At 31.5% G+C, this 24,691-nt stretch overlaps 1 protein-coding gene across 1 annotated transcript in view; it reads left to right on the top strand.

Annotated features, from left to right (window-relative positions):
- The first annotated feature begins 9,142 nt into the window (after positions 1-9,142).
- LOC134699034 (protocadherin Fat 4-like) overlaps positions 9,143-24,691 on the top strand; it is a 34,368-nt gene continuing 18,819 nt past the window's right edge. Inside the window, exons 1-8 of the mRNA XM_063560753.1 lie at positions 9,143-9,155; positions 11,275-11,364; positions 11,899-12,066; positions 14,673-14,748; positions 16,899-17,065; positions 19,960-20,145; positions 22,135-22,250; positions 22,832-23,000. Coding sequence (XP_063416823.1) covers positions 9,143-9,155; positions 11,275-11,364; positions 11,899-12,066; positions 14,673-14,748; positions 16,899-17,065; positions 19,960-20,145; positions 22,135-22,250; positions 22,832-23,000 — 985 coding nt within the window. The remainder of the gene's footprint in view (positions 9,156-11,274; positions 11,365-11,898; positions 12,067-14,672; positions 14,749-16,898; positions 17,066-19,959; positions 20,146-22,134; positions 22,251-22,831; positions 23,001-24,691) is intronic.

The raw sequence follows: 24,691 nt of genomic DNA, 5'->3' as shown, positions 1-24,691 counted from the left end.
TTTTAAGAAATCCCCTTGACTTATGTTGGGCCCTTTGTGTTTTCTCCTTAAGTCCTGCATATTTTATTTATATTATTGCACAGTTCTCTTGAGAAATTTTAATCATTTTGACAGACATAACTTTTTTTTCATTTGTTCCGCGTTTGTAAAATACAACATTTTTTCAAAAATTGGAAGTAAAATTTCAATTTCATTACATTCGCGATCCGATACATGTACAATTTGTCTTTTGGCTTTTTAAATGAACTTTCCAATATTTCTTTATAACATGCTTTAAGTATACATTTAAGAATCATTTAACAGTATTTAATAATTTGAATCAAAACTAAATCATTCTTCTGTGTCTTTCATCATACATTGGGTAACGTCCCAACTCATATAGTAAACCATGTTATTAACAGCAGTTTTTAGAAACTTTAGAATTCGTTTTATAAAACACTAATGTACTTTCTCTTTATCACCAGCTTTATGATTACCCTACACTTCACAGCTATAATTAAAACACCTAGATACATAAGTTTCAAATATAGACAGTAACGTTTCACAGTTGTATTAATCTTCTACAATATTACTACATTAAGCAAAAATAGCCCTTCGGCCTTGATTTGCTAACATTTAAAGAGAATATACTCCTACATATTTTATGATTCAAAACATTATTCTTACGTATACGGAGTGTGGCCATAGTTATACGTCACTTGAGATTTTTCAGTATACATATATATTTCATATAAAACTAATTTTTTTCCAAAATTGTTTTAGGGTAACTCAGTTCTGGTTTGATTTTAGGAACTTGGTTACAATAGAAACGGCAGAAGCGTCACGTGTTTATTGTTTATTTAGTTGTACTTTTGTTGTGGATCAATTTCATTGTATGCGATGAGACTATAATATACTATTGAACTTGAACTTGAAAACTTCATTCACCTAAATCTAATTGTAAAATTTTTGTAGCTGTGTTCACATCCAGAATCAACAAACAAAATTGAAGACAAACTATGACTAAATAAAAAATTATTCAGTGGAAAATTCAACCATAAATGCCTTAACATTTTTTTTTAATGTGTTTTTATATGAAATATTAAATATATATAGCAAAAAATTGAATCACGTCACGAATACTTTTGGTCATGTACTGTCAAGAATGGAATATTGGCAATAGTGACCCATCGCGTAAGTCAAACTAGACCATATATCAGTACATTTGAAAAAAAAAGTTATTAAGTGCACCTTTCTATTTTTGTTGGATCTTTAATGCAAGGTCCATATTTGTCAGTATCTATTGCAATGATTAATAAAAATGAAGATTTCTAAAATTGAGAATGGAAATGGGGAATGTGTCAAAGAGACAACAACCCGACCATAGAAAAAAACAACAGCAGAAGGTCACCAACAGGTCTGCAATGTAGCGAGAAATTACCGCACCTGGAGGCGTCGTTCAACTAATCCCTAAACAAATTTATACTAGTTCAGTGATAATGAACGCCCAACTATTTCCAAATTGTACACAAGAAACTGAAATTGAAATAATACAAGTCTAACAAAGGCAAGAGGGTTAAACATGTTTGTGAGATCTCATCCCCCCCCCCCCCCCCCACTTATACCTCTAGCCAATGTAGAAAAGTAAACGCATAACAATACGCACATTAAAATTCAGTTCAAGAGAAGTCCGAGTCTGATGTCAGAAAATGTAACCAAAGAAAATAAACAAAATGACAGTTATACATAAATAACAACAGACTACTAGCAGTTAACTGACATGCCAGCTTCAGACTTCAATTAAACTGATTGAAAGATTATGATTTCATAATATGAACATCAGACACAATCCTTCCCGTTAGGGGTTTAGTATCATACCATCATAACATATATTAGAAGAACATAACCCGTGTCATGCCAACAACTGGTTTTTGAATAAATGTGTTTAGTTCCGATGCAAAGACCCTATTAGTGAATCAGTATTAACGCCAAAATATTCAACCTTTAATGACTTGACAACAGTATCGTAACTGTATCTCTTCTTAATAAGTCTATTCAAAGATTTTGTTAGTTTCTGAGGTGAATACTGACACCTTTGTGCTTTATAAAGAATATTTCCATAAAAAAAGTGGATGTGAAATACCTGAACGTATAAGAAGTCTGCATGTTGAGCTATATTTACGAATGATGTCCTTATACCGATGATAAAATTTAGTAAATAAACTCATCATAGATACAAGGACTAAATTTTGTCTATACGCCAGACGCACGTTTCGTCTACAAAAGACCCATCAGTGACGCTCAAGTCCAAAAAATTAAAAAGGCCAAATAAAGTACGAAGTTAAAGAGCATTGAGGACCAAAATTCTCAAAAGTTTTGCCATAAACAGCTAAGGTTATATATGCCTGAGGTAGAAAAGCCTTAGTATTTCAAAAATTCAAAATTTTGTGAACAGTAAATTTATATATACATTTAATAAATATAACCATATCAATGATAATTTATATCAGCACAAGTGCTGACTACTGGGCTGGTGATACCCGCGGGGAAATAAATGTTTTGACTATTTTGTGATATCGACACCCCTGGTGTAATAATTTTTCAGTAATACATAAATTTCTCTCGTTAAAATCTAAAACATTGTTACATACACGAGCGAATCGTACAAATTGAGATATATAAACACCGTAAGATGGCGACAAGGGAACGTCACCATCTAAAAATGGATGATTAACGATAGGAAATGAAAAATCATCTCTTTTATCATAAATTTCAATATTAAGCTTTCAGTTAGTGATATAGATATCAATATCGAGGAAAGGGCATTGATCATTGTTAGTATTAGCTTTATTTAAAGTAGAATCTGTCTGTAAAGATATAAAACCATCTAGCACAAGGTATCATAAACTACTGAGTTTAAAAGAAGTCCGAGTCCGATGTCAGAATAAGTATTTTGTTTTTATTTTGTTGTTAATTGACCGAGATCGAGTAACCCCGAGACCGACATTTCTTTTTGTTTATGTTTCTTTCTCAAATGTTTGAGTGTTTAATTTGTATATTTATTAAGGAAATGACCAAATGACGAAGCGGTATTCAAAAATTAGAAATTCTATATTAAAATACACAATAAAAATACTCTGAATTTCAAATAAATCTTGGTTAACCCTTTCTTATGTTATATTATTTATATTTTGATAGCTAACTTACATAATTCAAATATGAACATAAGTTTACTAACATTACTTGACGTAGTAAAATGAATGAATGTCGATCTGTGAGAACAAATACTTGTTTCAAACCAGTTTTTAATAGAAAGCGCATCTTTTCTTGTGTTCTCTAACAATCAAGGGGAAAATGAATACGCGTTTACGGTAAGATTTAAAACCATGATACTCAGGCACCGTACTTTGACCTCTAAATGTACACGGTTTTACACATAGTGACTTGGATGGAGAGTTGTCTCATTGGCACTCATTCTACATCTACTTATTTCTATATGTCTACTATTTCCATATATGAATGAGTCGACAGAAGATGTCTGATTTATGTAAAAGAGGAACGAAAGATACCAAAGGGACGGTCAAACTCATAAATCTAAAACAAACTGACAACGCCATGGCTAAAAATAAAAAAGACAAACAGACAAACAATAGTACACATGACACAACATATCAAAACAAAGAATAAACTACGCGAACCCCACCAAAAACGAGGGGTGATCTCAGGTGCTCCGGAAGGGTAAGCAGAATCTGCTCCACATGTGGCACCCGTCGTGTTGCTTATGTGATATCAAATCCGGTAAATAGTTTAATTCGGTAGGTCACATTCATGAAAGGGAAGGGGATTGTAGTTACGACGTAAGGAACATATCCGATATCATTTGTGAAACGGTTACTCCATAACGGTCAACCAACTCGTGATGTCGTCCGTAAAATTTACGAAGGGATGATTTCAACTTCACCATTTCAAACTCTTGATTAAATAGCTTCCTTGTGAGCAGCAACCCCTATCAAGAAAATTATGAAAGGAAATGCAAGCACGGGAATATCGTATCAATTGGGAGATATATACCCCGTATGCAGGTGCTGCTGGAATGTTGCTACTTAGAAATGGAAAGTTCACAATTGAAAAGCTGAAATCATCTCTTTTGTCGTAAAGTTTTGTTTTCAACCGACCCTCATTGTCAATTTCTAGATGTAAGTCAAGATATAAAGCTGACTTAACTGTATCTGTATTATCCTTTATCTCTAGTTCAATGGGATAGATGCGTTCCACATAGTCACCAAATTTTGAATTATTTAGTGAAAGAACATCATCTATATAGCGGAAAATTAGACCACAGGGCCAATGGCTCAAAAATCATCCAAAGTTCAACATTGTTAACCCCGCCACATTCTGGATGTGACTGTCCCAAGTCTGTTGTCATTATTTTTCGATTTTGAACAAGAATTAGACCGTTAGCTTTCTCGTTTGAATTGATTTACATTTGTAATTTCAGGGCCTTTTTATGACTGACTATGCGGTATGATGTCTGCTCATTGTTGAAGTCCTTACGAGTTGTTAATTTTTGTGTCATATGGTTTTCTGTGAAGAGTTGTCTCATTGGAAATTGTACCTAGTCTTCTTTTTTTTATATTCATGTAAAGACAGGTGTGAATCACAATATATCAAGCTCTAAATTACATACCCCGCGAGTGAAAATAAATAACAAAAATATTACAGATCTGTCTTCGGCGTATTCTCAAATTGACGGAAAAACAACTACTGACGAATATGCCTACTTGGGATAGGTACAGGCACTAATGGAGGGTTTACACTAGGTTTGACAAGATCTTTAAACATTCCTTATTACTTATTAGTCTTTGTGTAATTAAAGTTGAATTCATATATAATTTCTACGGAAAAGCCATTTGTAAATTGTCAAATAGGCGTAAAACATTAAACCATATGTATTTTACGTTCTAAATTGTTTCAAAACTTGATTATAAAATTGAGAATGGAAATGGGAAATGTATCAAAGAGACAACAACCTGACCATAGAAAAAAACAACAGCAGAAGGTCACCAACAGGTCTTCAATGTAACGAGAAATTCCCGCACCCGGGGGCGTCCTTCAGCTGGCCCCTAAACAAATATAAACTAGTTCAGTGATAATGAAAACCATACTAATTTCAAAATTGTACACAAGAAACTAAAATAAAAATAATACAAGACTAACAAAGTCAAGAGGCTCCTGACTTGGGACAGGCGCAAAAATGCGGCGGGGTTAAAGATGTTTGTGAATCTCAACCCTCCCCAATTACTCTAGCCAATGTAGAAAAGTAAACGCATAACAATACGTACATTTAAAATTCAATTCAAGAGAAGTCCGAGTCTGATGTCAGAAGATGTAACCAAAGAAAATAAACAAAATGACAATTATACATAAATAACAACAGACTACTAGCAGTTAACTGACATGCCAGCTCCAGACTAGTTAAACTGATTGAAAGATTATGATTTCATCATATGAATATCAGGCACAATCCTTCCCGTTAGGGGTTCAGTATCATGCTATCATAACATATATGAGAAGAACAAAACCCGTGTCATGCAAACAACTGGTTTTTGAATAAATGTGTTTAGTTCCGATGCAAAGACCCTATAAGTGAATCAATATTAACGCCAAAATATGCAATCTTTAATGAATTGACAACAGTATCGTAACTATAGCCCTTCTTAATAAGTCTATATCAAGGTTTTGTTAGTTTCTGCGGTGAATACTGACATTTTTGTGCTTTTTAAAGAATATTTCCATAAAAAAATGGACGTGGAATACCTAAACGTATAAGAAGTCTGCATGTTGAGCTATATTTACGAATGATGTCCTTATATCGATGATAAAATTTAGTAAATGTTTTGACTAGTTTGTAATATCAAAAACCCTCGTGTAATTATTTTTTAGTAATACATAAATTTCTCTCGTTAAAATCTAAAACATTGTTACATACACGAGCGAATCGTACAAGCTGAGATATATAAACACCGTAAGATGGTGACAAGGTAACGTCACCATTTTAAAATGGTTAATAAACGATAGGAAATGAAAAATCATCTCTTTTATCATAAATTTTAGTATACATAACATTTACTTGTTATTTCTACGGAAAAAAACCTTATTATCAACACATGAAAATATCAATTTCAATTGAGTATGCTAGAGGGAAAATATCAGCAATTCTACAAAATATTCATGACAATAACAATATTTCATTTCACGTGATTAGTCGTTTTTTTAATTATTTTATTTTAATTGAAATTAACTTTTTCCAAGTATTGGCGAATAAACAAACACCGCAACCGCTAATAGGGATATCAAAAGTCACAATTCCATAGAACTATTCAAGTTATACACGAGAAAGGCAAATTCAACAAAAAATAGATAGGTATGCAGAAACACAAAGAAACGAAGAGTGATATTAGCACAAAAAAATTAATCAGTATTCAATATTTGACCAGAATGAATTTCGACAAGAATCAAATAAAATAGAAAATAATATTAAAAAAAAGATAATCAGAAATTATGTTCGAGGTAACCTGTATGCTATTCAGACTCTATACACAAATATATCCCATTATTATTAAATGACACACATTATGAATATATATGCATATAGATATAAGACGATGTGGTATGAGTGTCAAATAGACGGGCCGAAAGAGACAACCCTCCATTTGTAAAAGTAAGCCCCTATAGGTCAAAGTACGGTCTTCCGGACACGGAGCCTTAGCTCAAACCGAACGACAAGCTATAAAGGGACACAAACATGACTAGTATAAAACCATTCAAATGGGAATATATGTTTGTATGGTATAAATATTTAACAATAATTGGTAAATATTTACTAATTTTTGTTCAGTCTCTAGTTTAGAATGAAAATAGTTCATTTTTTTTTCCGGTATGAAGGAGCTGTTCATTTTTTTTAGCATATAATTTTTATGAATTAATTGGATTATTCCTCACATAATGAAGTTGCTGACGTCAGCCAACAAAAGGTCATTTATAACCAATTTAAACAACCTTACTATGTTTAGTCGTTACTTTTCATTTTCAAAAGAATAGAACTTAAAATTATAACCAATCATATTTGATAATTATGTAAACAAATATTTCTCGGTCATTTTTAAACGATTTTAACGATTATTTCTATTTGTTAAATGATGATACATAGGTATACATGATTTTAAAAATAATAATAATATTGGGATGAACAGTTTACTTCGTCTTTTTCTTATTTTACTTCAAATATATGGTAAGATTGAAATAAAATTTAGTATATTTTTGAAAAAGCTATTTTTTTAATGTATGTATTGAGTACTGTTTGTTACTTGATTTTATATTGAAAAAAATGCAAGAATCACAATATCGTAAACTACGTTAAATCATATAGGTTGTATTTACTGTCAAGGATAAGTATAATAATCCAAAATAAAAATAAAACTCTGGCAAAATGGAAAAACACAGATATGTATAAAGCAAAACTTTTAAAATAAGAAAAAATATATCAAAATATTTTCGGATCTCTCTTGATCAATATAACATCAAGATTGAAGCAACGTGAAAACGTAAATTAACCAAATTTATACCTTTACATGTCACATTTGGGTCTACAACGACTGGTATTTGGGGTGACATTTGCGCTGATTTGCGCTGATTTCACCTAGATTTGATGACATTTTTTTTTTTTCAAATTTGCGTGTAATACTTCACAATGTGTGTATTCTCGTCTGTAATTTTTGCTCATCTGATTGGTCTATAGGCCATTGTGTGCTTCTTTGTTACATATTTGTTTGTTTTATTTAGTGATAAACATTATAACACAATGTTGACTGCCGTATTTTTGACATTTTTACCTATTATGTCTATTTGTTTTTTTCACGCATCGTTGTCAATATAATGAAATTTGATGCGACTGCCATACTAGTATGAGGTTTAGCTGGCTAAACAACAAGGTTTATACTAGTATTTTTTACTTAAGAAAATGCCTGTACCAAGTCAGGAATATGACAGTTTTTAATCATTCTTTTAATGTGTTAAAGCTTTTGATTTTGCCATTTGATTAGGGGCTTTCCGTTTTGAATTTTTCTCAGAGTTCAGTATTTTTGTGATTTTACTTTTTTATTTTCATGATTATTATGATGTTTAAGTAAACAAATATTTTATTTGTATTTCTTTCTGTTTTTTTTAAGGTACTACAATTGCGAATATTAAGAAAATCAGCTAAAAGGAATCGTTCCACCCTGCACATTTTGTTGTTAATTAGCATCGGTTTATTCAATAAATTAAATCATGTTTAATATAAATATGATAATGCAATATAAACGAAAACAACCTCGTTGCTTATTCTAATCCAAAACATGGTGACATTTTTTTTTATGAATGTTGGTCAGTGGATGAATGCTGGTCAATGGTTTAAATAAAGTTAGAATAATAAATACAACATAATATCTATGTTTGATTTTATTTAAGAATTAAAGGTTTCTATTTAACAAAGAAGTGCTTCATAATATCAATTTGTACACTCTCAACGCTTTCACACACCTACAACTTTACAAAAGAAGCATTGAATTTTTGATAATCATAATGTTTGCTACAAACATAAAATAACTATATAGTTAATTATGGCTTTTGACTTTTACTATATGTTTCATACGGAAATTATATATGACATTTTGCTGTGCTTACAGGTATTTGTGTCATGACTGAATGTCCAATATCCTTTTCTTCTTCTCTATATGACGAACTGTAAGGATAGAAGCATATACTTGAAGATGTCCTACTGTACTTTCTTAATACATATTCCTGCATCAAAATTATTATATACACATGGAAAAAAGTATTGCAGCACCAAATTGAAATTCAAATTAAAAAACGCTCTTTTTTTGTGATATAATTTGTTGAAATAGAACTAGTAAATATTATCAACTGAGTTTAATCAATGAAATATAGACTCGATAAGTTCTTATCTGCACATGAAGCTACTGTACTCGTAAACAATAAAACAGATGTTTTATCCTCATTGTTTTCAACGCTTTAAATAACCAAGTTTATAAAGTTATGTGAAAGACACCTTGAAATTGGCCATCCACAACTCATTACTGCAGCAATATGGCAGATAATCAGCATGAGAGAAGCAGGTATGTCGCTGTAATATTTGCACGTATTGTCGGCCATCACCAATCCACCATAAGTCGTTTTGAGAATAAAAATCGGGCAACAAACGATGTTAAAGACCTTCTGAGATTAAGAAGACCCCCTATAACAACTGCTAGGGGAAATCAAGCATAATGAAGGTTGTCCAGAAGGAAACCCATTGTAAACAATACAATCCTAAAAAGAGAGTTATGACCATACAGGAGATTTTAAACACGAACTGTTAGAGATCGGCTCATCGCTACTGGTTATCATGCGATTAGACAATTTCGGGGACCTTTGCCTACGAACAGACACACAGTTGCCCGTATCCAATATAGTGCAGAGCTCGCCAGTTTGAAATTAGGATCGTGGGGGAAGATCCATTGTTCCAATGGAGTTCGGTTTATGTTCCTTGGCCGATCGTAGCCCGAATTTGAACCATATTGAGCATATATGAGACACTTTTGGACGTAAAGTGCACTAAAGGACACCCCAGTTCAAACAAATCATAAAATAAACAATACCCTTCGTTAGAAATGATTGCTGTTACCTTGGCACTTAAAAAAAGTCGAATTATGGCAGGAATCAGAAGTCGTTAAGATGCGGTTATCCGTTTGAATGGAGGCTGTGCACAAAGTACTAATTCTTTGGCGTATAACGATCAACTATGTGAACAATCATTTAAAGATTAATTTTGAAATGTCTGACATTGTAAAGTTCGACTACAGTAAAAGTTGAAAAATGCATTTTTTTGTACAAAAAACACTTTATTTTGTTATAAGATTTTGGTTAGATCGAACATTTTGTTTTCATACTATTTTGTTCGTTTTAATGCCAATGTTATCATAAACTACGTTTCAATATTATTTTACAAATATTTTATCATATTCCATCCAAAATAAGAGGCTAATTTTAAAAGTTTTAAAAAATCAATGTGTTGCAATACTTTTTTCCATGTGTAATAATTGATATACCTGTGTACGCTGTTTTATTTAACGATATGTTGTCCCATTTTAGAGTTGTCTTTTTGACACTGTCCCTACATGTTTTTTTTTAATTAATCCTTTAATTAGATTAATACTTACTCGTTCAGTTAACATTTGCTTGATTTTGTTTGATTTTCTTTTTGATCGAGTTAAGCCATTCCAATTGATATTTTATAGTGTGCCTTATCATGTTATAATGCTACATTACTGTCTCAGGTTAGGGTGGAATTGGCTCCCGTTAAAACGTTTAAATCCGCCGCATTGAGCCGGTTGTTCAGTTGTCGTCGATTGCTGGTGTGGTTTATATGAGTTTCTCGTTTTTAGATAGATTAGACCGTTGGTCATTTTAGGGACCTTTATAATAAGCTGTTCTGTATGAGCCTTTCGTGATGAACACCGTACTTATAATTGTTATCCTTTTATACATTTTGACTTGGATGGAAAGTTATTTCAGGACACATACGGGTGCGGGAGTTTCTCGATACATTGAAGACCCATTGGTGACCTTCGACTGTTGTCTGCTCTATGGTCGGGTTGTTGTCGCTTTGACACATTCCCAATTTCCTTTCCCAATTTTATCATTGTCACTCGTACCACATCCTCTTATTTATAATTATAAATCTTAAACATGCCCACATACAGAATCTCACAAAGATTGTTCTTAAAGCATTAAAATACCTATATTCTTTCAAAATATTAAAAAAAGTAATAGATCTGCATGTGTTGACATCTCTCATGCGCTGTACATTAGATTTGTTTTAGTTTAAGAATGATCTATACACCTCCGCTGTACACTATTTAGTAAAACTCGTACTTGAAAAAATTAACATTATTCAACAGTTAATCATTTTCACTTAAGTTTTTGCAGGTGCAACTATCGCTTTTGGTTTTACAATTTAGACGAGCAGCAACTATCCTCCAATTTTATTTCAAGGAACAAATAAAACCAAGGTAAAACTAATTGTGATTTGTGTAGACCTACTGTTGGTATTTGCGTTGTTTTTCTTTTTTTTGTCATGGCATTTCCATTTTTTTCAACTTTATATGGATCGTTGAAAGCAAATTAGTTTCAGCCTAATTTTACGGTCAAACAATATACCCTTTACCATAGATTTTGATGATATTTATTTTACAGTTGCTAGTGGTATAACGCCATGTACCGGTAATAATATGGTTGGGGAACATGATCCTCAAAAGAAAAAAGATCATACTGATGGCGAAACAGGTAAATATAAGATCTTTTTCTAACGTAAATGTGACTTAGACGGATTTAAATGATATATTTTCATTCCATTTTAATCTTCGGGAATCATAGGTTCCTGACTTTGGACAGGTGTTAAAATGCAGCGGTGTTCACCGTGTTTTGTAATACTAAGTATCTCAATTTTTCTCTATTTCTATACCTCTAGCCAATGTAAGATAAACAAACATGTGAGTACGCCAAGTATAACTCAGCTTAAACTAAGTCCGTTATTACGAATACATGGATTGTGAATTGTTCCATTTGAATTTTTTTTAAAAATTTAGTTGAATATTGGAATATATGGTTCAGTATGTTATTTATTATCAAATACGAGATTTGCTTGAATGAATTTTATGTTTCGTGAAAATGAATTTTAAAGTTTTAAAAATTAAGCAGTAGGAAATCACCAATAGTAGTTTTCAGCAATTGTCCGCAATTTCTGTAAAAAAATGTGTTCAATTTAAAAGCAGAAAACGGATTGAAAGTATTGTTTATTGTTTATTTTCATCTTTGTAGGCACTGTAGTATTGTTGAATCAAGACAAGTACATATATTCCTGCTGTGGGTTTATATACCAGTGGGAATTCTATGCGAGTAGCACTGGAACAATTGAGGCCCAAGTTTGGAGACATGTATCTGGAAATACTTATACAATGGTAGGATCAAATACATTAACAGCGACAAGTAAGCATTTTTACTATTATGATCACCCGCCATTTGACATTCTTATACAACAAATAATACTAGTAGTAGAAAATTATTACCATGTTATTTTAGCCTGTATTAGAAGTCATAGTTACAAAACCAGACTATGTTTTAATTCATAAGATAATATATACAAACAGATGGTTCGATTTTTGTCTCGTTTATTTTTCCGCTACATCAATTTGGAACATTTCACTTTCATTAATTAAAGTTCAAACTTTCTGAAGGATAAAAAACCTCACTTTTCTCAAATGGATAAATATTTTTTTTAACGGGATGGTATGAACGAATATCTATTCAAATATTATCGATGAATTGAATTTTTTGATCAGTTGTTCCGGCTGATGAGCATGTCTGAAAAAAGAGTTACCTCTATGTAAGAAAAATACATAGGTTTAATGCAAATATAACAAGATTAGAATTTACAGTCTATTTTAGCCCTATACACTTAAAAAAACCAACTATATTTTATGCTGACATATTGGAAACATTTTGCGAAATGTTTTGAAAAACCCCAGCATCTAAGAAAGAACTTTCCATCATTAGAAACTAATTATATAATATTGGGATATTCTATCAGGTAAGTGCAACCATCGCGTTGTCAGTTAATTTTTCGAATTTTGAGTTTGAATGGTACTCTTTGCTTCTTTGTTTTTTTACAACAATTGTAACTGATATCGGAGAAATATAGGAGGGTGTTGATACGAATTATATAAAAAGCGGACGGTTAGAAAAAATCCACGCACAATCAAAACAGAAAGACCAAAATTTGTTTTACCTCAATGACAAATACGCTTTTGCTCCACATACATTTTTTTTTTACTTTTGTGAAAAAAAACTTTACATAAACTGCTTGATAAAGAAATTAGACATTGAAAATTGTACTGGATAAAACAATATATACTAGTAATTCAATCCCCTCTTCAAATATCATGGAACATTTTTAGTTCTTCAAACCTTTACACTATTTCCTCATTGGGCAAGCGGCTTGACCACCAATTTTTTAATTGTACTCAACTTATCAACACGACAATCTTCTCTTTATTTATGTTTGGCATAAAGACTTAGACAGTAATCGTTTGATTTTTAAATTTTATATCCAATGCAGTGGTAGATCCAATTGAACGAGGTCGCTCCAAACTTTATTTATGTTTATATCGTGCTATTTGTCCATCGAAAGTTTTGGAAGGTCATCCCAATAATTAATTAGATGGTGCCTAGACTAAAATGCACACGGAATTCTGATTTTTCTTAAGTAGTATATGCATTGTGAAATGTTAATTGAAGACTTATCATAATGTGGATATGTGTTTTAGTCTGCATAATTCAAATATGAGAATTTACGTCAAATCGGTGAACATGATTTTGAATGCTAGTTTACTACTTAATATTTTTACACGTAAAATAATTTGAAAAAAGTCTTATCTTTTTCTTCTCCTTCCACGTCCGAGCGTTATACTCGCTCTAACATTAATTTTGTTGTGTGTCTCTATTCACGTGTAAGCATCTTACTCGAACAATATCTCTTAACTAATTGCAGATTAAACTTCAAACATTTCAAATATGTCAAATATTTTCATTTCATTTTTTTCTGACTTTCCTAAACATTATTTTTTTTAACGTGAATGTATGTGACTTTTAAAATTTGAACAATATCTAATTAGAAATGTTACATTTCTTTCCCATATTCATTGTGAAAATACCACAGACGTACAACCGCCTTGTCGAAAGAGTTCACTCTAACTCGTGCATTTTGAACTCACTATAAAAACTTTATTCAATCTTGTAAATACATGTATATACCTTCTTAGGTCCGTTGTTATATCATTCATTTACGTTTATCGCATTAAATAAGCTTTGGAAACTTATCCCATACGATGTTTTTCTATTGTTTTAGTTTTCGTCTTAGGAGGTTTCTCTATCACCATACCGTATCTTAAAGCACTGACATGTCATTTAACTGCACTTTTATTTTGGTGGCTACTGGCATTTAATTTTCCGTACTTAAAGTACTCAAACACTTATTGACTTGGTACAGAACATTTAAAGAAAAAAATAGTGAGTTCAACCTGGTTTTGTGGCTAGCAAACTAGCAGTTTTATGGCAACGTTAAATATAACACAAAAATGACATCATTTCAATACAGGAATACAATACAAGTAAATACAAAGAACATTCAGGACAGAGAAATACACACCTAAACAATGCAATTGTACATTTCGACATGCTAAATAAAGGCAACAGTAGTATAACGCTATTTGAAAGTCATAAAGAATGTATTTTTAGACTTGTGTCACCATCACTGGTGATCCGATGGATAAAACCTATTGTAGAATTGTCACTGGTTCTGACGTACTTATGTTAGTTCATCTAAATTAAAAACAAAATTGGTATCGGCTCTGAATATAACACCAGTGGTTCGATTTTAAATTAAAGAAATCAGCAGGATTCGGCAATATCGATTTTACTTAAATAATATTTTGCTAGCAATAAGTTAATTTGCTTACCTTATATCATATTTCTAGGTTCTAGACCTTATAAAATGTCAAATATTAAACACAACGTGGAATCGTTTGATTTTATAGGTGCTAATAGCGAGAAAGTTCAAGCTATATCTGATGGACAGAGAATTCGCACGAATAAGGACGACTATGTGGGATTGTAAGTCATTTCCCTAAAGCTTAATTGGAGTTTCGGTTATATTTTATACACTTTGCATAACAAGTTGTTAACCTCAATGATGTTGTTCGGTTTCCAGAGAAATTATTCGCATAAGAACACAACATAGAAAACTAGAGAAGAAGCAACACGAACTCCACCACAAACTGAGGGTGATTTTTAGATTTTTTTTCAGAAAGATAAGCAGATCCTACTCCAAACGTGGTATCCGTCATGTTGTTCATGTTAATACAAACCCGATAATAAGTCTAATTCGGTAGGTCACATTAGAGGAAAAGGTGACGGGATGATAGTTACTTCAGAAGGAACATATCCGTATTCACCTGTGAAACGGACACACCATAATGATCAACCAACTCGTGATGGCGTCTGTTAAATTTAAAAAGGTGATTTTACCACTTGGAACTTTGGGTTTAATAGCTTCCTTGTGAGTAGCGATCCTCTATCCAGGAAATCAAGATAAGAAAAACATTGATGCATAGTAAATAGTCATCTTGAAGGAAATCTTATCGAGAAAACGAATGGAAATTCAATAGATGTTACAAAAAAAAAAGAATTAAAAAAAAAGGAAGTCCCTAAAAGACAAAATCGAAAGCTCAAACACATCAAGCGAAAGGATAGCAAATGTCATATTGTTGACTTGGGACAGGCATTTCTCATGTAGATTGGTGGATTGAACCTGGTTTCAAAGCTCTAAACCTCTAACTTGTATGACAGTCGCATCAAATTCTATTATATTGACAACGATGCGTGAACAAAACAAACAGACACAATAGGTAAAAATGTCAAAAATAGAGGTACAGCAGTCAACATTGTGTTATCCTGTTAATCACTATAAAACAAAAATACTGAACTCTGAGAAATTAATTGAATTATAAGGACACATTTTTAAAAACATGAAATTGTTTGTCAAAATGTAACAACATTATGATCAGTATCTCAGAAAATATGATCACCGTTTTAACAAATATAGTAAAAAGACAGTTGATAACTCATAAGCATTAACATAGATATGAACATATAATCAAACATGTTCTCCTTTCATTATGACTTTAATGACTAATTAACTATTCTCTGAACAATATCGCTCTGTATTAATGTTTGAAATGGTTCTCAAAAATGTTTTATAGTGACTGAATCAGAATATAAATGTTAAAGTTATGATCGTTAAAGATCAGGTATCGCTATTTTGTGGTCATAAAAATATTGCAAAAGATCCCATCTGCATTTATATATATATATATATATACGAGGGAAAAACCAAAAATTTGCGAAAGCAAATTTACAGATCTAACATTGTTGGGTTGATGTTTAGACGAGTTGTATATATATATATATGCTTTCGCAAATTTTGGGTTCTTCCCTCGCCGGGATTCGAACCCATGCTACTGTGATATCGTGACACCAAATCGCCTGCACTGCAGCCGTCCCGCTAGACCACACGACCACCTGGGCTCTCAAAAAAAGAGCTTTCGCTGGCCATGTGTTACCTTTCCACGTCAGTTTTAATCTAGAGGCGTACTACAGTACATGATATATAAGGCATGAAGATGTTATTGTTACAGATCAGCTAAATTATCTATAGTAAAGGATCCTACAAATTAATGTAAGATACAGTCACAGAAAATAATTATATTCATAAGTACGTCTGAGTCAGTATATATATATTTAATGAAAATATACATCTGCACATGTGAAATATATTTTTACGCCTATATATATATATATATATATAGTGTCTAAAAATAGCAACAATCAACATTCAATCTATCTAGGTGTGGATCAGTTTGTAAATAAACTGATGCAGTTACTAAATTGAATTATATAAATTTATCAATGTAATTGGTCAGTAAAGTTAATACTTATTGGGTAAAAACATGTTTGGACTTTGATGGTTCAATGTCATTTGATCTGTTTTATAGGACCACGCCGACTTGTCCGGAGTTTTATTTCAATACATTGCATTTAACCATACGAAATTTTTTAAGTGATATTATATTTTTTCTACTATTATAATCCCATCTGTCAAAACGGTGTTGGACAAACTATGGTTTAACAATAAGTCAACAACATACTTGAACATCTTTTTCATCTGTATCTTCAATTAAATTCTGTACATTTGTGTATTGTAGACATTCCACAGGCAATTTCATCATCACTCATAAAGACGAAGGAAAGGATAAAAATAGGAAGAAACTAATAGGACAAACATCAACTATAACAGAATCTCAAGACGTAGACTGGACAGGTGCTGAAGACAAAAATGAAAAATATGCTATATACTCATACGTTAAAAATAGTAAGTCTTTACCAAATTTGTAACAGGGCAAAAATATCAGAATATTTCCGATGATGATATTGTATAATGTGCTAAAATAACTGGGTTTGATTGCCTTTATCGAGAATGGTAATCGTACTTGACAAGATCTAAAACTAGTGTTATTTCTATATATTAATGAGATGGAAACCATATGAGACCGACGGTATACAGGAATTATATACTATGAAGTACATGTTTGAAACTAAACTAACAGTTATTATCGACAATTGATAACAATAGCATGATGCAAGTGAAGGTCAATATTTTCATCCATTAATCATCAAAAGTGAAAAGTAATATAAAAACACAGCACCAGTCATTTGTATATTTGTAAGCGAGTCAATGATTTTCTAAGACTAAACTGTGCATTAAAAGTAACGATAGAAAATGTGTAACTTCAACCATAAATAAATAAGTCCATTTTATTATGATTATATCTTCTTTATTCCGTTATTCAAAACAAGATTGATTTTTCATTTTTTTTCAAAGGGCAACGACAAAGATGCAAATAATAACTATTGTTCTTATCAAGCACAGGGATTGTTTTATTCCTTTTCTTACGCTCAGAAACAATTTCGTTTCGTTTAAATATAAAATAATGGCATTCACTTCCATATTCGCAGTTTATGAATTATAGAGATAAAATAGACATATTAATAACATATCTGAAACGAATCTGAATGTGAAAAATAATTTGTAAACACAAAACTTCGGTTGATATCGTGTATTATACCTTGTGAAATAAATAGTACGTCATATAGCTGTATGTCAATTTAAAGTAGATAGCCCACATTTAATTTAAATTCAAATGATTATTATGTTATAAAGGATTATAACTTATTGTTCCCTATTTCTATAAATTATTCATATCTGCTCTATATGGTCAAATCATATGTTTGCGTACGTCATATAATTTCGTACTATGAATTCTTATCAATGGAAATTGTGATGTCACAAAACATTCTTAAAACCATGAGAAGATGATAAATATTATAATTGGAAAAATATGAAGTAACCAGGCAATATGGCACGCAGCAAATAAGTTGTTTTTGCATTTTCGCTATCAAAAAAAAAAGCACTGCTGGTTTCAGTAACTTCCCAAACTTTCATATGTATCTTAGTCATCGTATGAACATTTTTAATGCATATAGTTTGACTGTAGTAATGATATAATTGAATAAAGTGCTTAAATTGAGATCAGATATTCATTATGCGTTATTCATTTATTTTTTAATTCCTTTCATACCAAGATAATTATGACTCAATTTATATAGTGCTCATACGTATATGAAATTGCCGCATACTGCGATTTTTAAATCTTTTAAAATTTGTGACTTGGTATAGCCTGTTTCTTTTTTATGTGTGGTATTCCTTTGTATACTTAAAATTTGACAATCTTGTTTACCTAGTAGTACATAAACACTGGTCTCGCTCCTTTTGGGGTGCGATTTCCTCAACTTTAGTGTCTTATCCTAACCTTTAAAGCATCATAGATTTGAACATCGGTTTAATAACTATTTAAATTCCTTGTAATCCTTTATAACAAAATTATCATTTAAATTTAAATTATTTAATCTCTTATTTTTTAGTGTAAATTCACATTGCGATAAAACGTGTCACGGTACTTGTCTATCCCAAATTCATGTTTTTGGTTTTGATGTTATATTTGATATTCTCGTGGGATTTTGTCTGATGCTTGGTCCGTTTCTGTGTGTGTTACATTTTAGTGTTGTTTCGTTGTTCTCCTCTTGTAGTTAATGCGTTTCTCTCGGTTTTAGTTTGTTACCCCGATTTTTTTCTGTCCATGGATTTATGAGTTTTGAACAGCGGTATACTACTGTTGCCTTTATTTGTCTTAATTTGATATCTTTATCCCTCTAACTAGGCGCGCTTTAGATAATGGCTTGCTAAACGGTATAGATGATACCAATAACAATACTCTTATAAAACACAAAGAACCATACCTTTGTATCAAATAATTAATATATATATATTTTGTTTCACGGTCCTAACGAATTAGGGGTCACGATCCAAGACCGTTACCGATAAAAGAGGGACGAAAGATACCAAAGGGACAGTCAAACTCATTTATCTAAAACAAACTGACAACACCAAGGCTAAAAATGAAAAGGACAAACAGAAAAACAATAGTACACACGACACAACATAGAAAACTAAAGAATAAACAACACGAACCCCACCAATAACTAGGGGTGATCTCAGGTGCTCCAAAAGGGTAAGCAGATCCTGCTCCACATGTGGCACCCGTCGTGTTGCTTATGTGATTACAAATCCGGTAAATTGTCTAATTCGGTAGGTCACATTCATGAAAGGGAAGGGGATTGTAGTTACGACATAAGGAACATATCCGATATCATTTGTGGAACGGTTATTCCATAACGGTCAACCAACTCGTGATGGCGTCCGTAAAATTTACGAAGGGATGATTTCAACTTCACCATTTGGAACTCTTGGTTTAATAGCTTCCTTGAGAGCAGTAACCCTCTATCAAGAAAATCATGATAGGAAATGCAAGCACGGGAATATCGTATCAATTGGGAGATATATACCCCGTATACAGGTGCTGCTGGAATGTTGCTACTTAGAAATGGAAAGTTCACAATTGGAAAGCTGAAATCATCTCTTTTGTCGTAAAGTTTTGGTTTCAACCCGACCCTCATTGTAAATTTCTAGATGTAAGTCAAGATAAATTACGTGGTAATCTTAGATAAAACCATGCATTTATAAAGTGACTATTACTCTGAATTGATATTATTATCATCTATTGTTGTATAATTGTCTTCTTGATTTCTGGTAATTGGATTTTTTGCTTAGTTTCTAAAAGAATTGCAATCTTTTACCTATTTTTTTAGGTGAAACTCCTTCATTGTCCGGCTTAGGTACATCAACATTTTTTAACGATGAACTTTCGATAGGAGACTCCGCAGGTACAATTTCGACCATTGACAACGACCCAGAGGACGTTGGAAGCTTAACACTGACAATAACATCAATTTCGAATGGTGGAACCACTTATTTTGAAATTGTGGCTGGTTCAAGTAAGTTAATTGAATACTGTTTATATTCAAATACATTCATCGAAAAAGTTTTCATGCTGTATGTTGCTTAATCGGTAAAATAGAATCATGAAATACTCATGTTATTTATAGATATTGTAATGTCAGTCACTTTAAATAATATTGATGCTACCAGTTTACCGCAATAGATGTTCATATCGGCAATAAATTTTAATTCAGTAGTGCTAGAGTCCAAATTCGTTTAGAAATGTAAAGTTTATTAAAACTGAGGAGCTGATTAACACGATCATCCAGAGCTTACATTTCCTTTTATGAAATGTTATGCCTAAAATGAGATTAACAAACTAAAGATTCATAAGCATTGCACTGCTTTTTGAGCCTTTGTTAAGAAATATATTTGAAAAGGTTAAACAAATTCTTGATATTCAACCAACATTTAAGGTTTGTAAATGAGTCACATCGAGAACGTTCATCTTTTATTTTTCTTTTGTTTTGGTTTTATAGAACCAAGTTTGATTATTCAGAAACTAAGCTATCAATTCCCTTGGGAATATTACCCTATTGGTATACAGGCCCTTAAGTCTTCTGTAGTATTTTGGTAACATATTTTAAATTTAAATGAAAATGAGTCTTAATAATACAGTGTTTATAAAGTTAACAAGCAGTAAAATAATGGAATTGCGCCTAAATTTAAAATGCTGCTATCTAATTTGATTGCACTCATGTTTGAGAAAATCAAGGAACCTTTTTCTAAGAAAAACGATAACGTTAGACCTTGTGTGAAGAAGCTCAATGTAAATTACATTCAATTTTGAAAAAAAAATCCCTTTCATGATGATGATTCAATAAATGGAAATAAACAAAGAACCTACAGAAAATCTAAAGAAAAGTATGACTTGGAAAAATACTTTTATTGAATTTAGATAAAAATGTGACAAAACATTATGGATAAATAAGAAATGAATTAGTATGCTGGCTGTTGAACGCGGTAGATACAACAGAACAGCTTTGGAAAATAGAATATGTTCTTTATGCTATAAAGAGATGGAAGATAAATTCCAGGATTCAATATCTCCTTAATTTTATCATGCCCATTTTATATAATTTTATTGTTTTATCAATGCTATATTTTTCAAATCTTTTTGTTTGAGAAGTTTTAAACCTGGGCTTTTATATTTTATTGTTAATACTTATATATGTAAATGGATATATATATATTGTCAAGCGCTTAGGGTAATTTTAATATTATATAATGCGCTGTTATCAATATTGTATAATAAGTTAATAATTTTATCAGATCATGTACATTACTGAATAAAACTAGGAACACAAAGAAATTTATAGTATTATCCCCAGTTCTTATTCAATTAGTAAAGAAAACAAATTTGATTTTATATTTTCTTGTGAAGAATGTGATATTTTACTTATCATTGATAACAATATAAGTGAAATGTATAATGGGGGAACCAATTATAAATATGAACTGTGTGTGATTGGTGACCTAAATCATTGATGTTATATAATCATAATATTGGAATTGCTAATTTTATGGACGAGACATGCTGTCAAAAATAGTATAATAATTAATATTGATAATCTTTATTTCTTTTTCAATGCTACATGTTTGTATCGTTTAATGTCTATTATATATTTCTCTGTCTGTCTGTCTACCTGTTTGTTTGTTTTTTGGTTTGTTTGTTTAGTAATACTCCTATTGTTTGGATTATAAATAAATAAACGTCTTATTCGTATTCTTATTCTTACTAAACCGTAGACGAATTTGGTACCTTTGATGTACCTGGCTATGTTTTATTTCTCTTCTGGCAATATACCTCATAACTTTTGTACGTGTGTATACATCTCTTGCTATCAAATGTTTAAGTTCAAGCATGACTGATGTATGTTAATCAAGAAAGCACTTCGGACACTTGAAATCTATAACATTTCTAAATCATTGACTATGATTTACAATTATGTATATGATACTGAGCACATGTACTTTTTTGATAGACGATATAACAGTTAAAGCTGTACCGCCTGTTGGAACTTATCTTGTAATGATGGAAGTCGAAGATCCATGCACTTTATCATCAACTGGAGGAAAAGCTATAACAGTCAACAACAGAGTAAGTATGTCAAAAAGTTGTAACACTGTTCATTGCATATTATAACTTTATAAGTTTTCTTTATTTCAAAAATACATGTCTTCATTTATTAAAATGTTACGAAACAAAAGAATCCGGGCTGCAGCATTTAAATTGTTTCACTATTTTCGATGTCTAAGTGGTCAAAGAGCGATTAATGTTTTAAAATTAGACATTGAAATACTTGGTTAAAAAATGTGTTAGAGAAACAATATTGTAAAACGTATTGAAATAATCTACTAATATCTATAAAATATTTTGACTTGACTATTAATTTTAGATGGTTTAAATTTAGTATTTCTGAATAGGAGGTAGAGCAAATAAAAATTCAACATTGCCCTACATGCCAAATACAATATGTATATGGGAAGTCCTTTCAGATTTTCATGCCCCTTTGAAGCAAGCACTAAATCTGATCTTCCCATGCGTAAGAAAACTGTGGTCGATAACCGACAGCAATTTATACAAACTTAAACTAATAGATAATTCCCGCTGGTTATTGAATATCGTCCCCTAAGTTGTGTTGGAAACCATTAAATACTCTATTTGCATTGATTCTTCAGCCTCCTGTAATGAACAACCTTCCAGGGTCTGTATCAATATCAGAAGATACAGCGGGTAGTACGTTAGTTTTTACAATCAATGCCACAGACACAGTTACAGATCCATTAACGTGTACAGATCATGGAGGTTCAACAACTTTCTCTGTTACAGCCATACCATCAACCTCAGGTAAAATTCTCTGTTACAGTCATACAATCAACACCAGGTAATTTTTTTTTTCTTAAAGTTATACCATACACATCAGGTAAAACCTTTCTGTAACAGCCGCACCATAAACTTCAGGTAAAATTTCTCTGTTACAGCCGTATCATTAACTTCAGGTAAAACTTTTCTGTTACAGCCATACCATCAACATCAGGTAAACTTTCTCTGTTGCAGTCATACCCTCAACATCAAGTTAACTTTCTATGTTTCAACCATAACGTCTTCCACATGTACAGCTAAAATATGTCTATTACAACCACACCATCAACTGCATATATAATTTGTCACAAACCATACCATCAACCACAGGTGATTTCAGAATAAATCTGGAGTTGATAAGATCTGTTTTTTTTTGTTACTTCCTTAAGGAGTTATTGGCCTAAAAAGACGATTTTTAACTTATTTTGTAGATTATCATGAAATATACAATAGACAGAGAGACCATTTTCAGTGTTATAATGATTAGCACGACAAATAAGTCAAACTTAGTTGAAATCATGGAAAGATATCACCTCTCTCTAATTAGTGATTTAACAAATGTTGTTCCCATTCTGTTTATCTTTAAAACTATTATGGTTAAGAGAGAATTTAATATTTTTTGAGTTGTTGGTCGAAAAATACGATTTTTTTAACTAGTTTTGTCGATTATCATGAAATATACTATAGACAGAGAGACCTTTTTCAGTGTTATAATTATCATCACGACAAATAACTCAAACATGACTCAAATCATGGAAAGTTATAACCTCTCTCTTAATAGTTATTCAACAAAAGATTGTTGCCTTTCTGTGTATCTTTAAAACTATTATAGAAGAGAAAATTTTATATTTAAACGATCAAAAGAACATGATCTTCAAATTATTCAAGATAGACAAAATGGTCGTTATTTTCCCAGAGTGACAGTTTGTTTTCATTTTGAATTTTGATCAAACATATACGTAATAGATACAGCGGAATAGACAAGCATGATAAGATCTACAAATTAGTCAATATGGCTGTTTACTTCTCATCGGAATAATTTACCTCTACTAATGGTATCTAAGACAAGTTCTACAAATAAGTTAGTAATACTAAAATTGTGGAAACTAAATAGAGCCTGCTAGCAGGGAAAGTGACCAGCATGACACAAACTACAAATAGACTAACAAAGCTAAAATAATTCTTTTAAAACTAAAAAGCCTTTGACTGTTTTTGATTTATTAAAAAACTATCAAAGATAAAGTCAATAAAAACAGAAAAAAATATCAACTAAAAAGAGCTCTAAGTCACGATTACATATTCTAGTCTGTAATATTGGTAGGTAACCATTGCTGATTACTCAAAAAAGTCCAGGTGAGAAACAAAGGACTCTATAGCCTCTATATTTTTGTTTAGAACTTACACTGCAAGCAAATACTTTTTTTCAAACTCATTAACTCTTTTTTTTTGGATCAAGTAAATGCTTACATCTTATAGTACATATTATAAAAAAACAAAAATACAACATACAATGTCGATGTATTTGGCAAAACTTTTATGAGTTTTGGTCCTCAATGCTCTTCAACTTCGTACTGTATTTGGCCCTTTTAACTTTTTTGGATTCAAGCATCACTAATGAGTCTTTTGTAGACGAAATGCCTGTCTGGTGTATATACAAAATTTAGTCATGGTATCTA

The sequence above is a fragment of the Mytilus trossulus genome, chromosome 1 (genome assembly GCF_036588685.1).
Source record: "Mytilus trossulus isolate FHL-02 chromosome 1, PNRI_Mtr1.1.1.hap1, whole genome shotgun sequence".
Taxonomy (NCBI): domain Eukaryota; kingdom Metazoa; phylum Mollusca; class Bivalvia; order Mytilida; family Mytilidae; genus Mytilus; species Mytilus trossulus.
The sequence above is the reverse complement of the archived record's forward strand: the minus strand, read 5'-3'. Positions and strand labels throughout refer to the sequence as shown.